The sequence below is a fragment of the Aricia agestis genome, chromosome 17, assembly GCF_905147365.1.
Source record: "Aricia agestis chromosome 17, ilAriAges1.1, whole genome shotgun sequence".
NCBI lineage: Eukaryota > Metazoa > Arthropoda > Insecta > Lepidoptera > Lycaenidae > Aricia > Aricia agestis.
The window spans coordinates 4239469-4261564 of record NC_056422.1 but is presented as its reverse complement, the minus strand read 5'-3'; the positions used below and the strand labels follow the sequence as shown (position 1 = coordinate 4261564).

The window sequence follows — 22096 nt, the reverse complement described above, 5'->3', positions numbered from 1 at the left end:
TCCCTTCCCTACCCTCCTCTATCCTATCCTATTCCCTCTTAAAAGGCCGGCAACGCACTTGCAGCTCTTCTGATGCTGCGAGTGTCCATGGGCGACGGAAGTTGCTTTCCATCAGGTGACCCGTCTGCTCGTTTGCCCTTATTTCATTAAAAAAAAAAATCACAATCATCGTCGACCGGAATACTTTCCAAAGTACAAATGCTTTCTTTCAACTAAGCCGGTTAAAAGTCAAAAAAATAGCCCACGAATATGTAGAGCTCTTTAAATGTTCATTATCGACGTCGATTGTACCATAATAATATTATTCTGTCTACTCTGATATTATGCAAATGGATTTACGCTATCTTGTCACGTTAAATCAAGTCAATGTTAAATGTGCTCGCGGCTTGTCATAACCCCGAATTACGTTGGTTCATCATCTACATATAATATATAATATGAAACATCTTCATATCTCTGATAGACGATAGTACATAATATTATAGACAATTACTGTAATGCAGGTTATATAGCCAACTAAAAGCCTTTACAAAGTTTACATACGTACACACTCTCATTTTGAAAATCTTAATCCGAGGGTAAGGCTGCGTTTCCACCAGAGATGTGTTGCGAGTAGGGAATGCAATACCGGGATACCGGGATCCCGAAATACCGTATGTATTTTGCGGGACTAATCCCGTTCGAAAATTTAGCGGAATCCCGCGGGACTGGCGGGATTACAAAGAAGCGTGATTCATACGTGTAACTCTGCGCGAGGGGATGCTAGAACTGGCTACAGGCAGCCCACTAAACAATAATTTACAGTCAATTCGCCTATATTTCACTTTAAATGATAATAATTGTACCAACCAGCTTGGAAGCTGATCGAACTTTTTCAGCTGCTGGCTACTTTGTGTCGAATATCAGGAGCCGTTTGGGAGGCGACAAAATTAATACATATAGCTTTTATAAGCTTGGGCTGTATATTATGTATGTAATGGAATCTTTTAGTACAATTTTCTCTATAAAAAAATCTTTTAATAAAACATGAAAAGAAATAGGCATTGTTTTTTAGTTTATTTTAACTATTATTATTATTACGTAGCCATTTCCAAAAAATGATTAGTTTTTTTTACATCTGAAGTCTGAAGTATTTAAAAACCCCCTGTAAAAAAGTGTCCGACAAAGTTAGTTCAATTTGAATTCTAAGTATAAAACGGGGTCTATCAACTTAAGTCATTATAACCATTTATTTTGAAAGTTTAAGTCTACTCTGCGGGATCCTGCAAATACCGGGATCCCGCGGGATTGCGATGGTTCAGTCCCGCAAATACCGGGATTGAAATTATCTGGCGGGATTGCATTCCCTAGTTGCGAGGAATGTGTTTTTAAGATCCATCATTGCATCGCTGCGCTGAGCGATGTCATGGCAAGCTCGCGTCCATAAAGTTAATATACTTACCCAGAGTAATAGAGCAACAATCTCGAGCTGTCAAACGAAACCGAAATTGGTTTCATCTGTGTGTAAAAATATGTGTACGTATACACTTACACAAGCATGATTGAACATGATTTCTATACGATTAAATTGTCAACGTGCGGCACGTGCCGTCAAAAAAAGAGCGCTGCTGCCATATATCATACGTCTCTTTTTACCACGTAGTGTTACTGATAGTGACATCTCTCTTGCTTAGGCCTTTGTTTCTCTATTCCGCTAGGTATATTAACATTATGCTCGCGTCAATGAAGCGATTCTATTGGTTCTCAAAAACACATTCCTCGCAACACGCATCTCTGGTGGAAACGCAGCCTAAGAAGCCACAATCATGCTTACCCCTCATGACCCACTAACACCTTACCATACAACTACTCTCTTAATCTTCAACTTTCAATTCCAGGGTAAAGGAGGCCCGCAAAGCCGCCGCCTCTGGTGAGGGTCCGCCAGTCCTCTACCTCAACGCCGGAGACACGTACACCGGGACCGCCTGGTTCACCATATACAAGTGGAAGGTGGCAGCAGAGTTCCTTAACGCACTCCAGCCTGATGCTGTCGTAAGTTCTGATGAAATATAAGTGTCATCGATGAAATTGATTCATAGGCAGATGGCGGACCTACTTCGCTTGGTCAGGTTATGACCATAAAGTTAATATACCTAGCGGAATAGAGAAACAAAGGCCTGAGCAAGAGAGATGTCACTATCAGTAACACTGCGTGGTAAAAAGAGACGTGTGATACATGATTCATTTTTTGACGTCCAGTCGGCACGTGCCGCACATTGACAATTTAATCTCATAGAAATCACATTTAGTACACATATTTTTACACACAGATGAAACCAATTTCGGTTACGTTTGATAACTCGAGATTGTTGCTCTATTCCGCTAGGTATATTAACTTTATGGTTATGACAATTCAAAGTTAATTGTAGTTTGTATGCTGGTTTTGACATTAACACGTCCAATTAATAACGTAGGACCACTATCTGCTCATGAATCAACTTTTTGAGAGAGAGAGATTTGACTTTGCGGTGGGCACGATCTCAAAGAATTTGCCTACCTAGCTATAGCGCATCTATATTGCGAAAGGCAATTTTTTTAGCTATATTTATGAGGAGACTATTTACAGATGATAAAGCTTCTGGGAAAGGCAGAGAAACTGTATCTTTGCCTGATTATAAGCGATTATCGTCTGCCTATCTTCTGAAACAGCAATTTTATGTGCATTTATCATTTTCCTTGACTAAAGGCAAAAAAGTAAATGAAATTAAACGATATCTGTACTTTTAAATACCATAATATCATAAGAGTGGTATAAGTGGACTGTTTTGATATGGCTACGAGTAAGACGTGCTTTTGTGTCGTGCGTGTCGTTTTGTGCCTGGCAAAAATGGCTTTGCCATTTTGCCATTTCTGTGACTGTATTCGACATGTACTTTTGTGTTGTAAAGTCTGCTGAGCTCCGATTCGTATTGCGTTCCTTCGCTTCAGCTGGGTGTGAAGATTTCCACGTTTAAAAAGTTCCACGGTTCAAACTTTGTAATTATGCTGTTTGTGAAGTTCGGAATGTGAACGTTGTTTCTGTGACGTTGTCAAGCCGTTGCATTAATTGCTTCGTATGTTTTTGCGCAAAACACATCAAATGAATTTTAAAGAATTGAAATTTTGGCAACTTCTTCTGCAAAGAGGAAATCTTGTAGTTCTGGAAGGTTCATAATTACCTACTGCTAACTCCAAAATTGATTTTCACGTAAAACCCAGCTTTAGGTACTGTAACATATTTTGAGCTGCAGATTTTTCGACCTTATGTAACTTAAAAATTAAAATATACCGTGACGTATTAAAACGAAAATAGATTTTGTACGCACAAGTAGGTTTTTTAAGACTGTTCGAGCCCAATAACATGGTAATAAAAGGCCTCTTAATTGCAAATATTATGCCTTTACTATTTCCTTTCCTTTTCAGAAATACCATAAAATCAAATTTATTTTGCCTTTTATCACCCAATCTATACTAATATTATAAATGCGAAAGTATCTCTGTCTGTCTGTCTGTCTCGCTTTCACGCCAAAACTACCGAACCGATTGTAATGAAATTTTGTATACAGACAGTCTAAAGCCTGAGAAAGGACATAGGCTACTTTTTTACTGAAAAAAAGCGTTGTAAGGGGGTGAAAATGCGTAAATTTGTTCAAATTAAGTTAGTTCCAAAAATCTATAATAGATGGTGCCGTGCGTCTTCTACATCGCGCTAACGTTTGCCCAAAAGTCTTTCTATAAGAGGTGGTATTATCTTACAATCGATTTTCGGTTTTTTTAAATTGTTATTTCTATTTTACGTTATTTAATAAATCAGTACTTTATCTATGCAGTGACGTAAGTCGTAACCTTAAACCTATCATTGATAAATAGTTTATGGGAAAGTTGTGTAATTGGGGGGCTAAATAAGCTTAAAAATTTGGCATAAAATATAGTTTAATTTAAAAAATTGAAATATTATGTGCACACTGCACAGCTGTTTTGATTTAAAGGGTACCAGGGTTTTTTTTTTTATAAAAGCTTTGACACCAATTTTGTTGACATCGCGCGCTATAAACTGAAGTCCACGCGGACGAAGTCGCGGGCAACAGCTAGTCGTATCCATATACGAAAGAAACGTCTTGTAATTATTATAGTAATAAATTCTATCTTTTGTATGGGACGTGTCCTACGAGACACATAATATCTGATATGAAGCCTTATATGATAATAGTTTTCCCAATTTTATTGATCAACTAAAGAAAAAGGCTCCATAATAAATTGGACGCTGTTAAGCATTCGTGTACTTACCCACACAAAAATTAAGTATTGAGTTATAAATGCAGTTATGTTCTTTAGATGATTTAGAACAAGACTGCATTCAAAATTTAACAACAACAAAAATTGTGGGTTAGGACACTAATGCTTAACAGCGACCAATTGTAATCATCAGTCTTCTGTGATATTTATTCTCCTGATAAAGTTATCTAAAAATACTTGTGAAAATTTTGACATTTCCTATTTTTAAGTGCCCTCCTGCCGCACTCAGAGACAAATTATAACTGTAACTTACTTAACTGCCCAGCCCTACTAGACAAGTGGCAAGCGATTATCGTAAACGCCCACAAAATGTCAACTTCAGTTCCTTTGTGGTGAGAGTACCGACGCATCTACTGTCGACCTTTGAAGCGGAGGAATTCTAGCCGACTGATGTGGTCTACCGAAGGTTCCGGGGGAGACTCCGGAATGAAGCGAACGTCACCATTAATTCGTGATAAAGTGTAGTTATTAAGATTATAATTAAATATGTATGTTAGACATTATGGTATAATATATTGTATGGGCCTACGTAGCCTGATTTAAATAAATAAATAAAATGTATGCGATTTGACAGAAGCGATCGCTTCGCTAGCGAATATTTACCAATGTCAAATCCCATACATTTTGTTGGCGTTTACGATAATCGCTTGACACTTGTCTCTAGGCTCAGGCCACCGAGGAAAAAAGGGGCGAAGAAGGCAAACGAAAAGAGGTTTTTTTGTTAGCACCCTGGGCGCCGAAATTTCGCCCAGGGCGCTGTTAGTGCTAAAACCGGCAGTGGTTAGAGATAATGATGATGATGAATCACTAACCGCAGTATATCCGCAGTTTTCGTGGTGTGCATTTTATTGCGCTATGAATGTACGTTATGTACTGGGAAAATCAATACCGAATAATTTGTTGCATCACGTCCGTTATATAAAGTGATATGGCCGCGTACATAAGAGACATAGGGTTGGCAACGCGGAAAAATTTTTTTTAGACTAAATGTTGCCCGAAACTTCGTCAGGGTTAGCGCCGAAATCAGTTTATTAAGCAGAGATCGTATACAATATCCGAGAAAAAAATCCACATCAGAAAACAGAACCTCCTCCTCCTTTTTTTTTTTTATGAAATAAGGGGGCAAACGAGCAAACGGGTCACCTGATGGAAAGCAACTTCCGTCGCCCATGGACACTCGCAGCATCAGAAGAGCTGCAAGTGCGTTGCCGACCTTTTAAGAGGTAATAGGGGAGGGTAGGGAAGGGAAGGGAATAGTTGAGGGTAGGGAAGGGAATAGGGTAGGGGTTAGGGGATTGGGCCTCCGGTAAACTCACTCACTCGGCGAAACACAGCGCAAGCGCTGTTTCACGCCGGTTTTCTGTGAGAACGTGGTATTTATCCGGTCGAGCCGGCCCATTCGTGCCGAAGCATGGCTCTCCCACGTATAAACGTGGCTCTCCTTCTTTGAGAGTGACAAAAAGAAGGTCAAAAAGGTCAAAAGTTATTCTGGGACTTGTTTCGATATTCCATCTAAATTGACTATTACGTGTACACTGCACAGATCGATTTTTATTTTGATCAAAAAGCTTCGATTATTGCTACTTTATCTACAGAAATTCTTATTTTTACGAATTGAGTGTTAAAAATTGATGTGGATACTAAAGTTGAAGTAACTAATCCAAAATTATCGAAATCCAAAATAATCGGTCGAAGTAGATAGGTAATAGCATTGTATTTCAGTAAAAAATTATGGAGGAATAAAAATTGTTCAATATCCAAATTCTGTTGTATGGTAAGCCGATTCGGGAACTAGCCAAGAGAAAAGAACTGGAGTAATAAACTCGCGAAAAATATAACATACTGTGCCCGGTGCCACCCCTAACACCGGCACACCTGTATGCCTTTATTCCACAAACACATATATATCCCTTTGACATGTCAAAAACATGTCCGCGCGGTAGTGATCCGCAAATAAAGCGGCACGTGACGCAAATATTAACTTTTTTCCGTTGAAACCTTTTACAGCGATGCATTTTAGATGCGTTCAATTTCAGGCCTCCATGCTAATATTATAAATGCGAAAGTGTGTCTTCACGCCTAAACCATTGAACCGATTTTGGATATTTGGTATCAAGATACTTTGAGTCCCGGGAAAGGACATAGGATAATTTTTATCCTAGAAAAATGTACGGTTCCCGCTGGAGCATTTTTAATCTTACCTACACATTATTATTAACCGCAAAATGCTAATTTAAAAATTGCCGTTGAAATAGTGATAAAAGTAAATCTTCAAGCAGTGTTATCTCTTAAGCTGATCATAAATAATCGTAAAAACATTTAAATTTTTAAGTAAGTCATACAATTAATGCCAGTGTATCACTGAAAGTAAAAGAAGGACGTGTTCTGCAAAATGATGTAAGTCTTTAAAACACTTTGATTTGATACTAACCGGCCTGGGATAAACTATTTACTTACCTATCTTTAAATTAACTAACCCTAATTATTGAGAAACTAATTTACATATTATTATGTAATGTAAAAGCTATAGATTCTAAATTACTAATACTAACAACCGGCGTTATTAAAATTCTAACAAAATAACGTGCTAAAATAATTCTCCAACCCCAATCATATCATAACTCACTATTAACCCATTTTCATCCTTTTTTTATGTTTTGTGTCGTCGGTGATGGTAACCTAACAAACTAACATTAAGTAGTAATTAACAGCATGATAACGACTAATTATACTTTTTAATTTTTCAGTCTCTGGGTAACAACGACTTTGAAGGCACGAAGCTGGCGCCGTTCTTAGATAACCTAAATGCACCCATTTTGACTAGCAACATAAAGGTCCAGTCAGATACTGCACAAAAAATTAAGAGATCCGTCATCATGGACATCGATAGCACAAAAGTTGGTATAATTGGTTACCTCACACTAGATTTCAACGTTCTGGATAAAGCTGGAAGCATCGAATATAACGATGAAGTAATCATTCTCAAAGAAGAGGTTGAAAGGCTGCAATCTGAAGGTGTAAACATTATTATAGCTTTGGGACATTCTGATACTAGCAAAAATGTTGAAATCGCTAAGGAAGTTGAAGGTTTAGATTTGATCATTAGCGGTCGCAAAAACGCATTCTTTTGGAACGGTACCAATGCTGAAAATGATGCTGATTATGAGCCACTGAAAATCGTAAAGCAGAAATCAGGAAAAGAAGTACCCATAGTAGAGTCTTACGCTTACAACAAATACCTCGGTAAAGTAATTGCTAAATTCGACAGTGAGGGCGAAATAGCCGAAATAAAATCTGATCCTATTTTACTTGATGTTACAATTCCACAAGATGCAGCAGCATCGCAGATTTTGCAAGAATATAACGATGAAATAGATTCAACTGAAGTTGTTGGTAACACTGCCGTGGTGTTGGACGGTGAAACTTGTAAAACTGAAGAGTGTAATTTTGGCAATTTAGTTCTAGATTCCATTATACAATATTATTCAGTAAGATTTACAGGCGAACGATGGACTGATGCAGCAATAGCGATCATGCACGGGGGTGCTCTTGCAACAAGAATAGCGCCTCCCAATCGACCAGCCGCAGTTACTAGAAACGATTTGTTATCCGCTCTGCCAGAAACTGACAATCTCGTTACAGTTACTATCACTGGTCAAGAGCTACTACAACTTCTCGAGCATTCGGTTGCAGATTTTAATTTAAATAACCCTTCAGGGCAATTCTTACAATATTCAGGAATTAGAGTCACTTATGATTTATCAAAGGATCCAGGATCTCGCGCCGTAAGCGTAGTAGCTCGCTGCTGGAGTTGCTTTGTTCCCGAATACTACACAATCGATAGTTGGAGGGACTACAAGATAATAATGCCACTCTCCTTAGCCAATGGTGGATATGGTTATTCTATGCTCGTCGACAAACCTAGGGAGACGCTGGCGTATGACGCTTTTACTTGCACGTCAGAATATATGGGTCTCAGGAGCCCAGTTTACCCGGACGTAGCTGGTCGGGTAACGTTGCTGAATATTGATGAAACTATTGAACCGACAACTGCTGACCCCTCAACTCCAGCTCCAACAACATTCGAACCTACGACCGAGCCATCGCCTGATTCCGCCTCCTCAATTACATCCACCTTGACAATACTTTGCTTCACATCCCTTATTTACATGTTTGTATAAAATATATAACCTACATTTTATGATCTCCAAGATACACTTCATTATGTGTGCTTTTAAAACCACGAACATAATATGTAAGTGGGTTACTACTATTCCACATTTTCTTGGAATTATTATTTTTATACGTATTATTTATTATTATTATTTATTATAATTATTATAACTACCAAAGACTAACCGCTCATCTATTTCCAAATGTTACTAACAACAATGTTATTAATACGGGTTGTACACTGTACAATTGTACATTTATAATATTATAGAAATAAATGTTTTATTGGTTTTGTTTTTTTTTTTACTCGTTTACTTTAAATATAGTACTATGTTAAATTATATTTTGTTCACCTAATAAAATGCCGTACTGAGATATTCCAATCAAATTGCTTAAACAGATTATTATTTATGAGTTATTTCATTATTTTTATCAGTTACATTATTAATAGTTTCACTTAGGAAAACTCTTTATTTTTCTTACCTTAGTACCTTAAAATTAAGATAGTTTAGTTACTCGTACGACATTTTCAACCACAAGACCTTTTTATACGTATATTGTGCAACATTCACTCTTTCAATGAACCAACAATGAGTAAAGAATATGACCCGCTGACCGCTTATTTGTATAGCTTGCTGCAAGCAATAAAATTGGCTACGAATACATATGCCAAATGAATTATATTTCAAGAATGTATAAGCACAATAGACATAACTACCAGTAGTTTGACTGCAAAGAACCGGACAGTTTTCAATATCTGTCAAATTAGTCGGGTTTCACTAGGATTATGAACGGAATGTGCCTCGCGCTGGCTGATATTATTTATTTTTAAATGTTTAAAATAAAGATTTCAAAATTGGGTTCTGACAATTTTGATCGCATGTGCCAAAACACAAACAACAATACGACCAAAGAGGAACACGTCCATCGAATATGTCATATTTTTAAATTCGTAGGTAACAAGTTAACAACCCTAGCGACGATTTTCGTCATAATACGTCAAATTTAAAAATTTCAACATCAGTTCTAAGTCGGCATACTCTATCATTCTGTCACAATAGACATAATTACCAGTAGTTCGACTGCAAAGAAACGGACAGGTTTCAATATCTTTCAAATTCGTCGGGTTTCACTAGGATTATGAACGGAATGTGCCTCGCGCTGGCTGATATAATTTATTTTTAAATATTTAAATAAAGATTTCAAAATTGGATTCTGTCAATTTTAATCGCATGTGCCAAAACACAAACAACAATACGACCAAAGAGGAACACGTCCAGCGAATATGTCATAGTTTTAAATTCGTAGGTAACAATTTAACAACCCTAGCGACGATTTTCGTCATAATACGTCAAATTTAAAAATTTCAACATCAGTTCTAAGTCGGTATACTCTATCATTCTGTCTACTCTGATTCTGTCTACTCTGGTATAAGGTAGGTATTATAAATGACAGCCAGAGGCGTGTCAAAAAACAGCCATAGGTACTTACTAAATATCTACAGAACAATCGCAACTTGATAAACGATAATCAGCAGAAGGCTAAAAAATCATTTTCGTAAACATTGTATTGCAAATCGGAATTACATGTGATTACAATTAGTAATAGGGTCCCGTTTTTATCCTTTGGGTACGGAACCCTAAAAACTACAATTTGTGGTATTAGTATAAAATGCCGCCTATTTTATGGGCATTATCATTTTCTTTCCTAATCAAATTCTAGTTCTTGTTACTTTTCATGAGGTTGCTAATTATTATTATTGCCCTGGTGTTATCTTAAAGACAGAGAAAAACTACAAGATTTAACTTTATTTTCGGTAAGAATATACTGCATCTACTGTTTTTCCTACTAGCAATTTTCCTATACATGTAAGGCTTATAAAAGAAATTAGGAGTATAAGAGCAATTTCAAAGAAATTTAGTCATTGATTAACTTCATGAAACCCTTAAATGCTCGATGCATTCCCGACGGCCTGGGGGGCCGCCAGGATATGTGGGACTCCTCGGGTATTCACATCCCTAATATTTGCCTGAAATTTTTAAAATTAAAGCCAAGCCTAAGCTTATATTATTACTAACAAAAGATCACCTTATATTATTCATTTTTATTATTATATGACTTTACTCTTTCAAAACTTAATTTGTATAAGTAGTCTATTGAATAAGGTTATAAAAAAATTAAATGACTTTTCTGAACTTGTGTGTTTTTATGTTTGGTGTCGCTTTATCCTCGATTTTGTCATATTTAATTCGACTATTGTGTTACTTGGGATCACATCGCACTTTATGTATCAATGCACTTTTGTAATAATATTATTACATACGTTTTCTGTCCATCAAACTCTTTTCTACTTACTCGCTTAATCTATTTCCCCTTTTTGTGGTACTTATATATTGTTCTTATATTATATTACTAGCGTAATATTTTTATCCCCGTTTTTCTTTGTTACAGTCTTTGGGCAATCACGAATTCGACAACGGTGTTTCTGGACTTACCCCGTTTATCAGAAATCTATCTTGCCCTGTGCTTGCCGCTAACCTCATCCTTACAAAGGAGCCTGACCTAGAATTTGAAGCCAATCTTATGAAATCCGTAGTTTTCAACGTCAATGGCATAAAAGTAGCTGTGATCGGTTACCTCACGCCAGATACCAAATTTCTTGCCGTCAGAAACAACGTAGAATATATTGACGAAGTATCAGCAATCAGAGAAGAAATGGAAAAGCTAAAAGATACTGGGATTAAGATCTTTATAGCACTGGGTCATTCTGGATTCTTAAAGGACCTGGAAATAGCTAGAGAGGTGGAAGGGATCGATCTTGTAATTGGAGGTCATACCAATACTTTCCTATGGAATGGCAGTGTCCCTGACTCTGAAACTCCGCAAGGTCCTTATCCCACTTACGTCAAGCAAGCATCCGGTAGAAGGGTACCGGCTGTGCAAGCTTACGCCTATACAAAATACTTGGGCAAACTGCACATTCTGTTCGATTCTAATGGGGAGATTATGGAATTAGATGGAAATCCAATTCTTTTAGATAACTCTATTCCGCAAGATCCCGAAGTCTTAACTATCATAGAGAAATATCGATCCGGTATAGACGCGATATCTGAAGAAATCGTCGGGAGCTCCTCAGTCATATTAGATGGTAGCAAATGTCGTTTGAAGGAATGTAACTTAGGAAATTTGATTTCAGATGCAATCGTTCATAAATATGCATCTTCATACGAGGGTAAAGGTTGGACCGATGCACCAATAGCGATCATTCAGGGCGGCGCAATTAGAGCATCGATAGCTCACTCCAACGACCGGTTCAATATCACCAAAGGCGATCTATTCACTGTTATGCCATTTGACGAATATGTCGTCCGAACGATGGTCAATGGTTCAACAATCTGGAAAATGTTCGAACACGCTGTAGAAGAATATAACCTAATAAGAGCGCCTGGACAGTTTCTGCAAATATCTGGAATGAAAGTTATTTACGACTTTAAGAGGAGACCGGGTCAGAGAGTTGTGAAAGTTGAAATACTATGTTCAGACTGTCAAGTTCCGACCTACATGCCCTTAAATAAAACGGAAAATTATAACATACTGATGAACTCATTTTTATCGCTCGGAGGAGATGGTTTTGTCGTTTTTAACGGTCTGCCTACAAAAATCTTGCCTTTCAGTGAATTATCTGCAACAGCTGATTATTTACGACTAATCAGCCCCGTTTACCCAGCCATAGAAGGACGCATCACCATTTATAACATGGACTCTATAACTTCTTATGGTAGTAGATCTGTCACAATACTACCGATATGGTTAATTATAGTTATTGTATTCAAATCTTTGTTTATGTAATTTACTGAATTCGTAATTTTCTAATAATTGATTCTAAGATACGTAATGTTGCATTTATTGAAGGTGCTATTTAGTGCATACTTTCATACTTTGTTCATTGTTGTAATATAATATTATATTTTATGTACGTATTACATTCACATACGTAATGTAAAATAATATTGAATTGTTTATTACGTATATTAATTATTTATTATAGCATTAAAAGTTATTACTATAAAAATGTAATTTAATGCTGTAAATTATTAATACATTTAATGCTGTTATACACAGACCTACGTATTAGATAATATTATTATGTTAATCAAATTTCTAAGATTTCTGATTTTTGTTTCAGTCACTCGGAAATCATGAGTTCGATAACGGAGTCAGTGGGCTTACACCATTCATTAGGAATCTCACGTGTCCAGTTCTAGCAGCTAATTTAGATTTATCTAAAGTCCCAGAACTAGCTAATGAAACCAACTTGATGAATTCGTTTGTATTTAATATATCAAACAAGACTATCGGGGTGATAGGGTATCTAACACCTGAAACTAAACACTTAAACACCAAGAATGATGTTGAATATATAGAGGAAATAGAAGCTCTAAAAAAGGAAGTTGCTAAGATGAGAAAAGACGGTATCGATATAGTTATAGCGTTAGGTCACTCCGGATATACGAAAGATTTGGAAATAGCCGAGAAAGTAGAAGGGTTAGACTTGGTTATTGGCGGTCATACAAACACGTTTCTATGGAACGGTGAAGTTCCTGACTCAGAGCCGGCGTTAGGGCCTTATCCTACTTACGTAACCCAACCGTTGGGGAATAAGATTCCTGTAGTGCAAGCTTACGCATATACTAAGTACATGGGTAAGTTACTCATGGTATTCGATAAAAAGGGTAAATTAATACGGATTGACGGTGAGCCTATTCTCCTAGATAAAAACGTTCCCGAGGATAAAGAAGTGCTAAAATTAGTTAAGCGTTACCAAGAAAAAATTTCAAATATAACAGGAGAAGTAGTAGGGAACACGTCAATCGTTCTGGAGGGCCTTAGTTGTCAACATGAAGAATGCAATTTAGGCAATTTAATAACCGATGCTATAGTGTATCGTTATTCCAAAGAGTACCAAGGTGACCAATGGACGGATGCACCAATAGCTATGCTTCAAGGAGGAGGAATAAGAGCATCTATAGCTCATGCAACGATGCCGACTAATATCACAAAAGCTGATCTCATGACTGTAATGCCCTTTGAAGGGGCACTAGTTGTCATGACGATTAAAGGTATCGTTATTTTACAAATGCTAGAACATTCTGTTGAGTATCTAACAGACATATACTATCCTGGGGAGTTCCTACAGGTATCAGGTCTTAGGGTTACTTATGATTTAAGTAAAAAGGTAGGTTCAAGGGTTGTGAATGTAGAAGCAAGATGTTCTAACTGTTCAATACCGAAGTACGAATTATTGGACCCTAAGAAAGAATACAATGTTATTCTACCAGGTTTTCTCAAAAAAGGAGGTAATGAATTTGATATGCTAAAAGGTAAACCTTCGAAAAAATTAGAATACGATGAATTGGCTTGTACTGAAATGTATATGAAGGAGCACAGTCCAGTCTATGCTGAAATTGAGGGAAGAATAGTTATTTTAAATGGAACCCAAAAACATATTAATTTATCTTCCAATATACATCCACTATTACTATGTTTGTTAGTATCATTATTGAGTGTAGCACTCATTAGTTAGTGGATGGCTATGCATTAAGATATTTTTGAATCTTATAAATAATTCCTAATTATTTAAATGAAGTTTTATGTATATTATGATTGAATCAAGTAGTAGTTAATTAGTTCTTAAGTATTATCGTCTGATTTAGACCGAACATAAAACAAAAGAAATAAGCTCTGCCTGGATAGGTACTTAGGTTAGAAAATACAGTGCCCGAAACCTGAAGTGCCATAGTTGATGTTTTTTGTTCGTAAATAACAAAACACGTTATTGCAAGAATGTCAAATAATAATTAGACCAGTCTGCACAAGTACCAAAATTAGAGATTATGTTCATAACAACAATGTTATTCCTATCAATAAACAGTATTATTTGTTAATAGATTAGATTAAAATAAAGTTTGTTATATCTTGTACCTACTTAATTTCAAGTTTTAAAAATAAAAAATGTTTTAACTACTTCTTGGTCTTTTCTTTTGCCTTTGAATTCAAGAATTTTCTGTTGTTGCTCTGTCTATCTTTCTCACAAAGATTTTTTTATACCAACATCTCTGGTATGCGAATTAGTAAACTTAAAAATCAAATCAAATTAAAGTAGAACAAAATAGATATTATTTGATAAATAGCTGACATCAAAAAAAATAATAGGTAAGGAATATCTTCGGATAAAAATCCCTAATTAAATATAGATAAAAAAAGAAGGAGCCTGTACCGCAGGTTAAGTTTAAGCAAAGCTGTAGCCTGTAGGAACTAAAAATGCGCCTATTGAACCTAATAACAGAACACTACTATAACAGCTAATACTGATCGACGCAACTTTAAAAAGTGTATCCTAATAGCTATGTCCACACTATGCAATTTCATCTTCAATTTTCGTCATCATCTTTTTATTTAACTTTCGTTTGCAATGAGTTTCTAAAATACTAGAGTAGCAATGTCTTACAAAAGATTCTCAGAAATGCGTAACCACTTTTTTGTTCAAAAGACAATGTCAAGTCATATATTCGTTATGTCATTATGTATGTGAGATATGCCTGCAGGCATCTTCGAAGTGGCAACGCGTTGCTACCGTAAACTTCCAATCTAGTTACGTTAGTAACATAGAATATGATTGTTCGTTTGCATATTTCATTAATTGAATGCGTCAAAATCCACCCGCGTTGGAAAAAAAGTGTCATAGCGTCGCGGGCATGCCTCACAGTCACGTGCGATGTTGACTGCGCTATAACGCATGCCCTTGATGAACAAAAAAGGCACAGTGTGGACAAAGCTATTCAACAACTTTTTTTAGTTAGGTTCACTGAAATTTTTAAAACAAAACCTGCTATAGTATCTACGCATTATATACATTATTCACAAAAAAAGCTCAATATCAATAAATTGAAGAAGAAAGCTTAGTAGTAAATGCTTAAAGTAAAAAACTAGGCTCTACAAAATAACGAGATAATTTATGCAGATGACTTTAATCCAGACTTATTTTTACAAAGTGGATAAACAGCAAAGCACTCAGCACTAACACTAACTGCAAGTCAAAAGTAACTGTTTAAATATTAATAAAAGACACATGTAAGACTTTTCACTAATTGGCTTATTCTCTTCAAAATACGGTAACGAAGTAAAACTCTTCGAAGAAATTTTACGGTGATAAAGAAAAATATGAAATTGAGTAATTAGTCTTGAGACCATTATCCTCGGCTTAACCGTAACGGCATTGTGTGCAATAATAACAATAGGTAGCTAACGTACAACGCTTAAAATATTCAGTCATCTGTAGATACAACTATAACAAACATGAAAATGGTTTTAACTAGGGACTCCAAAAGCAATGTTATTTATTGAACACTTTTTTTATGCTGCACTCAATACGAAAGGCATTTTATTTTAGTAATATATTTACTTTTTGTTGCAGAGTTTGGGAAATCATGAACTGGACGAAAAAGTAGAGGGTCTTACACCATTCATAAGAAACCTCACAAGTCCGGTTGTCGCTGCCAATCTCATATTAGACAACGTACCAGAGCTACAAAACGAGCCCAATCTATATAAATCCGTAGTTTTACACGTGAACGGTAAGAATATAGGTATCATTGGTTATCTGACCCCAGACACAAGGTTCCTAGCGCCGAAAAATAACATAGAGTATGAAGACGAAGTGACGGCTATCGCCAAAGAAGTACAAAAGCTCAAGGAGCAAGGAGTCGATATATTAATAGCTCTAGGACATTCTGGTTTCATAAAAGACCTAGAAATAGCCAAAGACGTTGAAGATATAGACATAGTAATAGGTGGCCATTCAAACACTTTTTTATGGAACAGTCAAACGACAAATGAAAAGCCGGAGTATCCTCAAGGGCTTTACCCGACTATAGTTACCCAAAAATCTGGTAGAAACGTTCTTGTTGTGCAAGCTTATGCATACACAAAATATATGGGATCTTTACGTCTTACGTTTGATGACAACGGTGAAATAATACATTTTTCTGGAGATCCAATTTTGCTGAATCATGAAATACCAGAGGATCCAAATATTCTCGAAATGATTGACGTATACCGAAGTGACGTCGATCGCATCAATAACGAAGTGGTTGGAAGTTCCAATGTATTTCTGGATGGAGATCAATGTCGACTTAGAGAATGCAATATAGGGGATATGATAAGCGATGCAGTATTACTGTACACGAAGGAACACTATAAGGAGGACAAAAACGTCACAATAGCGGTGATCCAAGGTGGAAGAATAAGAAGCTCTTTAGATAACGATCAGAAACCGTTCAAGCTCACAAGAGGGGATTGGATAACTGTAGTACCATTCACGGACAATCTCTGCGTGATGACTTTGACTGGTACAGTGTTGAAACAAGCTCTAGAACATTCTGTAGAAGCTTGGCGAACTATAGACACGCCGGGACAATTTCTACAGATGTCCGGAATGAAGATAGTCTACGATCTAGCTAAGCCGCCTGGCTCCCGTGTTGTAGAAGCTAAAGCCACATGTGCAAAGTGTACACAATTGGAAGATATCAGAGATGATCATGAATATAATCTGATAACATCAGGTTTCATAGCTGACGGGGGTGATGGCTTCTCTATGTTTGAAGCTATACCTAAAGAGATAATGGCATTTAACGAAATGTCGGCCATTTTAGATTACACACGTAAGTATAGCCCTGTAGAACCCATAGTTTCGAACCGCATAACAGTATTAAATGAGGACCACGCACAAAACATTCCAATAATCAACAAATACTCTAGCTCTCTAGCCACGTCGAGCAAAATAAGTCTAGTGTTATCAAAATTAGTTATATTATTTACATTGTTAACTAGATAACAATTAGCAAAACAATAATTGTAAAGCTTGTTATACATTACTGTACAAATAAAAAACAATAAGTAGTTTTAACGAATTAACGTAAATAGAAGTATCTAATGCCATGCGATCAAAATAAAAAGAATATTTAACTAATTTACTTACAAACAATAACCTCGTGATAAATTAGTTGAGTACTTATTTGAAAAGTGTGAATGCGTAATATGTGTCCCAACACCGGTGTCCGATCCTTTAATGTTATGAAATATTGCATTTTTATCGACGAAAAGGCTGTTATTTTTTTCCTCTCTTTCACGATTACAAAATAGCAGCCATATTTCGTCGATAAAAATGCAATTTTTCATAATACTAGGACACTGATGTTGGGAGTTTTACACATTGTATATTAGAACAAATTAAGTACCTACTTGATAAATGGCTTTAAATATCTATGTCATGTAACAATTTGTTGAAACTGGTGTAGTACGCATAAAAGATGTTTGTAAGTCACATTATATTGTTTTAAGAGCACCGACGATATTAGATAATCTATACTCACTCTATACTATATACTATATGACTATATATTACTATATTAGGTACTATATAATATTATAAAGAGATAAACTTTGTTTGTTTGTTTGTTTGTTTATTTAATTGTAATGAATAGGCTCAAAAAGTACTGGACCGATTTTAAAAATTCTTTCACCATTCGAAAGCTACATTATTTGCGAGTAACATAGGCTACTTTTTATTTTGAAAAATATATGGTTCCGTAAGATATTTCAGTTTTTCCGAAACAACCAGAAAATTTACTTATTTTGCGTACGCTGCCTAAACTATAAAAGATAGAACCATACAATGTTCTAAGTAAATGATATATAGATCTTATAAATATCTACAAAAATGTCCGCGACACACTATACCTATCTATGTCAACTGAGGCACAACAACCATTTTTTTATTAAAAAATCTTGATTTCTTTTGGACTACATTTAAACGCATTTATTTTACTCATGCTAATAACCCTTATCAAAATAAATTATTTCATCTCTAAGTACAGTTTATGTAGACAATATTTGGTCTTTGAATGATTAAAATTGGACGTTTGGTTTAGAAGTTATGGCGAAATTAAAATATTGCGATTTACGCCCGTTTCGAAGTGGGCGCTACCAACTACCAAGGCGGGGGAGGCTCGCGGGAGCGGAGTTTAAATCTATGAGTATTGAACTATTGACTATTGAGTAGTAATAATATATCTATCAGTAATATCGACGGAGAGCTGACGACCAAATCAGTCATGTAGCTTCAGCTGTATTAAAACTCCGTTAACTACCTACTTCCCTAAACAACCCTGTCTGATAATCTGCGTGCTGGCAGGTCGTGGGCGGTGGGTGTGGGAGTAGTAGGGTTGGGTAAAAATTGGGAAAAATGTAGTTTCAGCGACTTAATAGTGTTTGCGATGATAAATTAATGTAAATTTATAATTTTTTCACATAGATAATAAATAATAATGAATAATCGGCCAAGTTCGAGACGGACTCACGCACGTAGGGTTCCGTACTGGTATAGACCGAAAGTAGACAAAAAATTGTGCTTTTTGTATGGGAGCTCCCCTTAAATATTAACTTTATTTTAATTTTGTTATTAATTATTAAGATACAAATATAATTAAGGATTGTGTAAAAAAAATAAGTAAGTACAGTCTGTCAAGAAAGTGAAGAAATTAAAAAGTGGCAACATCGTAGTGTCATCCCTTTTTTCTTAGATTAATTTGAAAGGGATGACACGACGATGTTGCCACTTTTTACTATACCTATTACCTAGCTGTTACCATTATTGATTACGAGCAAAAAGGGCCAAAAAGCCAAAAAAATCACGTTTTCTTATGTTTCACCCTTTGATATTAATTTTATTTTGTTTTTAGTATTGGTCTTATAGCGGCAACAGACATACATAATCTGTGATCAGAAGTCTATCTATAGCGGTCCTAGAGAAACAGCGGACAGACGGGCAGACGGACAGACAAAAAAAATCAAAATTGCTGAACATATTTTTTTCATTAATTTTTCATTAACCCCACACCCACCGCCCACGGCCTGCCAGCACGCAGATTATCAGAAATGGTTGTTCAGGGAAGTAGCTAACGGAGTTTTAATAAAGCTGAACCGACATTTTTTTCCCCCACCGCACTACTCCCACACCCACCGCCCATGGGCCACGGCCAGCCAGCACGCAGATTATCAGAAAGGGTTGTTCAGGGAAGTAGCTAACGGAGTTTTAAGAGAGCTGAAGCCACATGACCGATTTAGTCGCCAGCTCTTAGTCGAGTAGTCGTAGTAGATCTATGAATAAACAAACAAAGTTTACCTCTTTATAATATTAGTATAGATTAAAAACTACTAAACCGATTTTAATCATTTATTCAGTGAGTGACATAGGCTATATATTTTTACCCGTGCGAAGCCGGGGCGGGTCGCTAGTATATTATATGTTTAATATTGTTAATAAAAATAGAACAATTAAATAATTGTTATTGCTAATAAAATTTAAGGAATACATAATATGTAACATTATTTTTTTAGGGTTCCGTACTCAAAGGGTAAAAACGGGACCCTGTCCATTTGTCTGTCTATCTTCAAGGCCAAGCTGTAAGTCAATAACCGCTATACTTTAAAACATTAAGGATAGTAAACTTCCATGCTTTAAAAGCTAGACTTCTGTTTTCACAGATTACATAATAATATGTATTTCTATTTTCTGTTGACGTTATAACGTCACGTTATAACAACAAATACTAAAAACAAAACATAATTTATATTTAAGGGGGGCTCCCGTTCCCGTCCCGTAACAAACGTTATTTTGTTGGTTTGAAATTTTTATAAAAGTCCTGCGGCACTCAGATCGTAATTAAATGTCTCTGAGTACGGCGGTCGGTTACTTATATATCTACATTAATAATAATTAATAATAATATTTAAAATAAAATAAAAACGTAAGAGGGAGCTCCCATACAACACATAATTTTTGGCCTATTTTTCCTTTATATTTTATAACGGTACGGAACCCTTCGTGCGCGTGTTCGACACGCGCTTGGCCGATTATTTATAAAGGAGCCCATTCACGGCAAGCCGCCTAGCCGTCCGCCGGCTAATACAGGATAGTGAATGGTGTCGCAGGCCTGCATGGCCGGCCGGCAACGACACCATTTACGATCCTGCATAGCCGGCGGACGGCAAGGCGGCCTGCCGAGTATTGACATTGTCAGTAGATGGCGCTAGTTAAATTATTTTAAATTCAAATAGAATAGATTATATTAGAATTTAAAACAGTAACAGATCTGTTACCTATGCACTATGTTACGAATACGAACTAACTGCCACACTCAGAGTTGAACATTAATTACTTAAATCTAATTAAAAATTTTGACATAAGCCCCATACATTATCTGTCAAACTCTCCATTGCAAACATCCTTGGCAAATTTGCCATTACCAGTAAAAGCTATTTAGTGAAATATTACGTCATCTCCCTCATTGTAGTTATGGAGGGTAGATGGAGGAGAACTATCTTATATGGGGAATTATATTATATAAATATTTTTTTTATAACTTTTTATTATTAGTATAGATTAAAAACTACTAAACCGATTTTAATCATTTATTAAGTGAGTGACATAGGCTATACATATATTTTTACTCGTGCGAAGCCGGGGCGGGTCGCTAGTATATTATATGTTTAATATTGTTAATAAAAATAGAACAATTAAATAATTATTGTTGCTAATAAAATTTAAGGAATACATAATATATAACATCGTTTTTTTAGGGTTCCGTACCCAAAGGGTAAAAACGGGACCCTGTCCATCTGTCTGTCTATCTCCAAGGCCAAGCTGTAAGTTAATAACCGCTATACTTTAAAATTAATGTTTTAAGTTTAGTGACGTATCCTTAAACCTATCAATGATAAATAGTTTATGGGTAAAGTTGTAAAATTGGGGGGCTAAATAAGCTTTAAAATATGGCATAAAATATAAAGTTTAATTTTAAAAAATGAAATATTATGTGCACACTGCACAGCTGTTTTGATTGAAGGGGTACCAGGGTTTTTTTTATAAAAGCTTTTGACACCAATTTTGTTGACATCGCGCGCTATAAACTGAAGTCCACGCGGACGAAGTCGCGGGCAACAGCTTGTACTCATATAGATTCACTATAAATATAGATTCACTAGAAATCACCAGTTTTAAACAATTTTTCTAACAAATACTATAACCGCAGTATGAATATCGACGCCGATATGTAACATCTGACGTCACATTTCGTTTCGACCAATGGTGGCGCGTTTAGTAAGTTTGAATTTCCCTCCATTAATTTTCATTTTTTAAACAACATTTTATGGGTTTAAATGATAACTAATTAAAAAAATACCTTTTGATTATAATGTGAGGATGATAAAGAGTACAGAAAAATATATTTGAGATGGAATTATTTTTTTGCATATTCCCTATTGTAGTAATAATGAAAGAAATGATAGCAATCCGTAGGGCGCATTCGTAAAATGGACTAAGTTTAGACGTGGTTTAGACATTTTAATCTTGTTATTAAACACTTGACCGTTATTTGAAGCATAATAATTGAGATAGGCACTTCCGTTTCCGCAGATTTTACCTCCTTTTCTTTCCTGAATGTTGGTAGCCCTGTCAACCTTGGCGCCATCATCGAGCAGGTAGAGGGAG

At 35.9% G+C, this 22096-nt stretch overlaps 1 protein-coding gene across 2 annotated transcripts in view; it reads left to right on the top strand.

Moving 5' to 3' along the window:
* LOC121735169 (protein 5NUC-like) overlaps positions 1-17887 on the top strand; it is a 50906-nt gene extending 33019 nt beyond the window's left edge. Inside the window, exons 3-8 of one of the 2 annotated variants that reach the window (XM_042125853.1) lie at positions 1878-2031; positions 7062-8324; positions 8991-8993; positions 10939-12123; positions 12674-13639; positions 15962-17878. In XM_042125853.1, coding sequence (XP_041981787.1) covers positions 1878-2031; positions 7062-8324; positions 8991-8993; positions 10939-12123; positions 12674-13639; positions 15962-17380 — 4990 coding nt within the window. In that variant the 3' untranslated portion in view covers positions 17381-17878. Of the gene's footprint in view, positions 1-1877; positions 2032-7061; positions 8325-8990; positions 8994-10938; positions 12124-12673; positions 13640-15961 lie in introns of both variants that reach the window. The other variant, XM_042125852.1, reaches the window with a different exon arrangement.
* The last annotated feature ends 4209 nt before the right edge of the window (positions 17888-22096 follow it).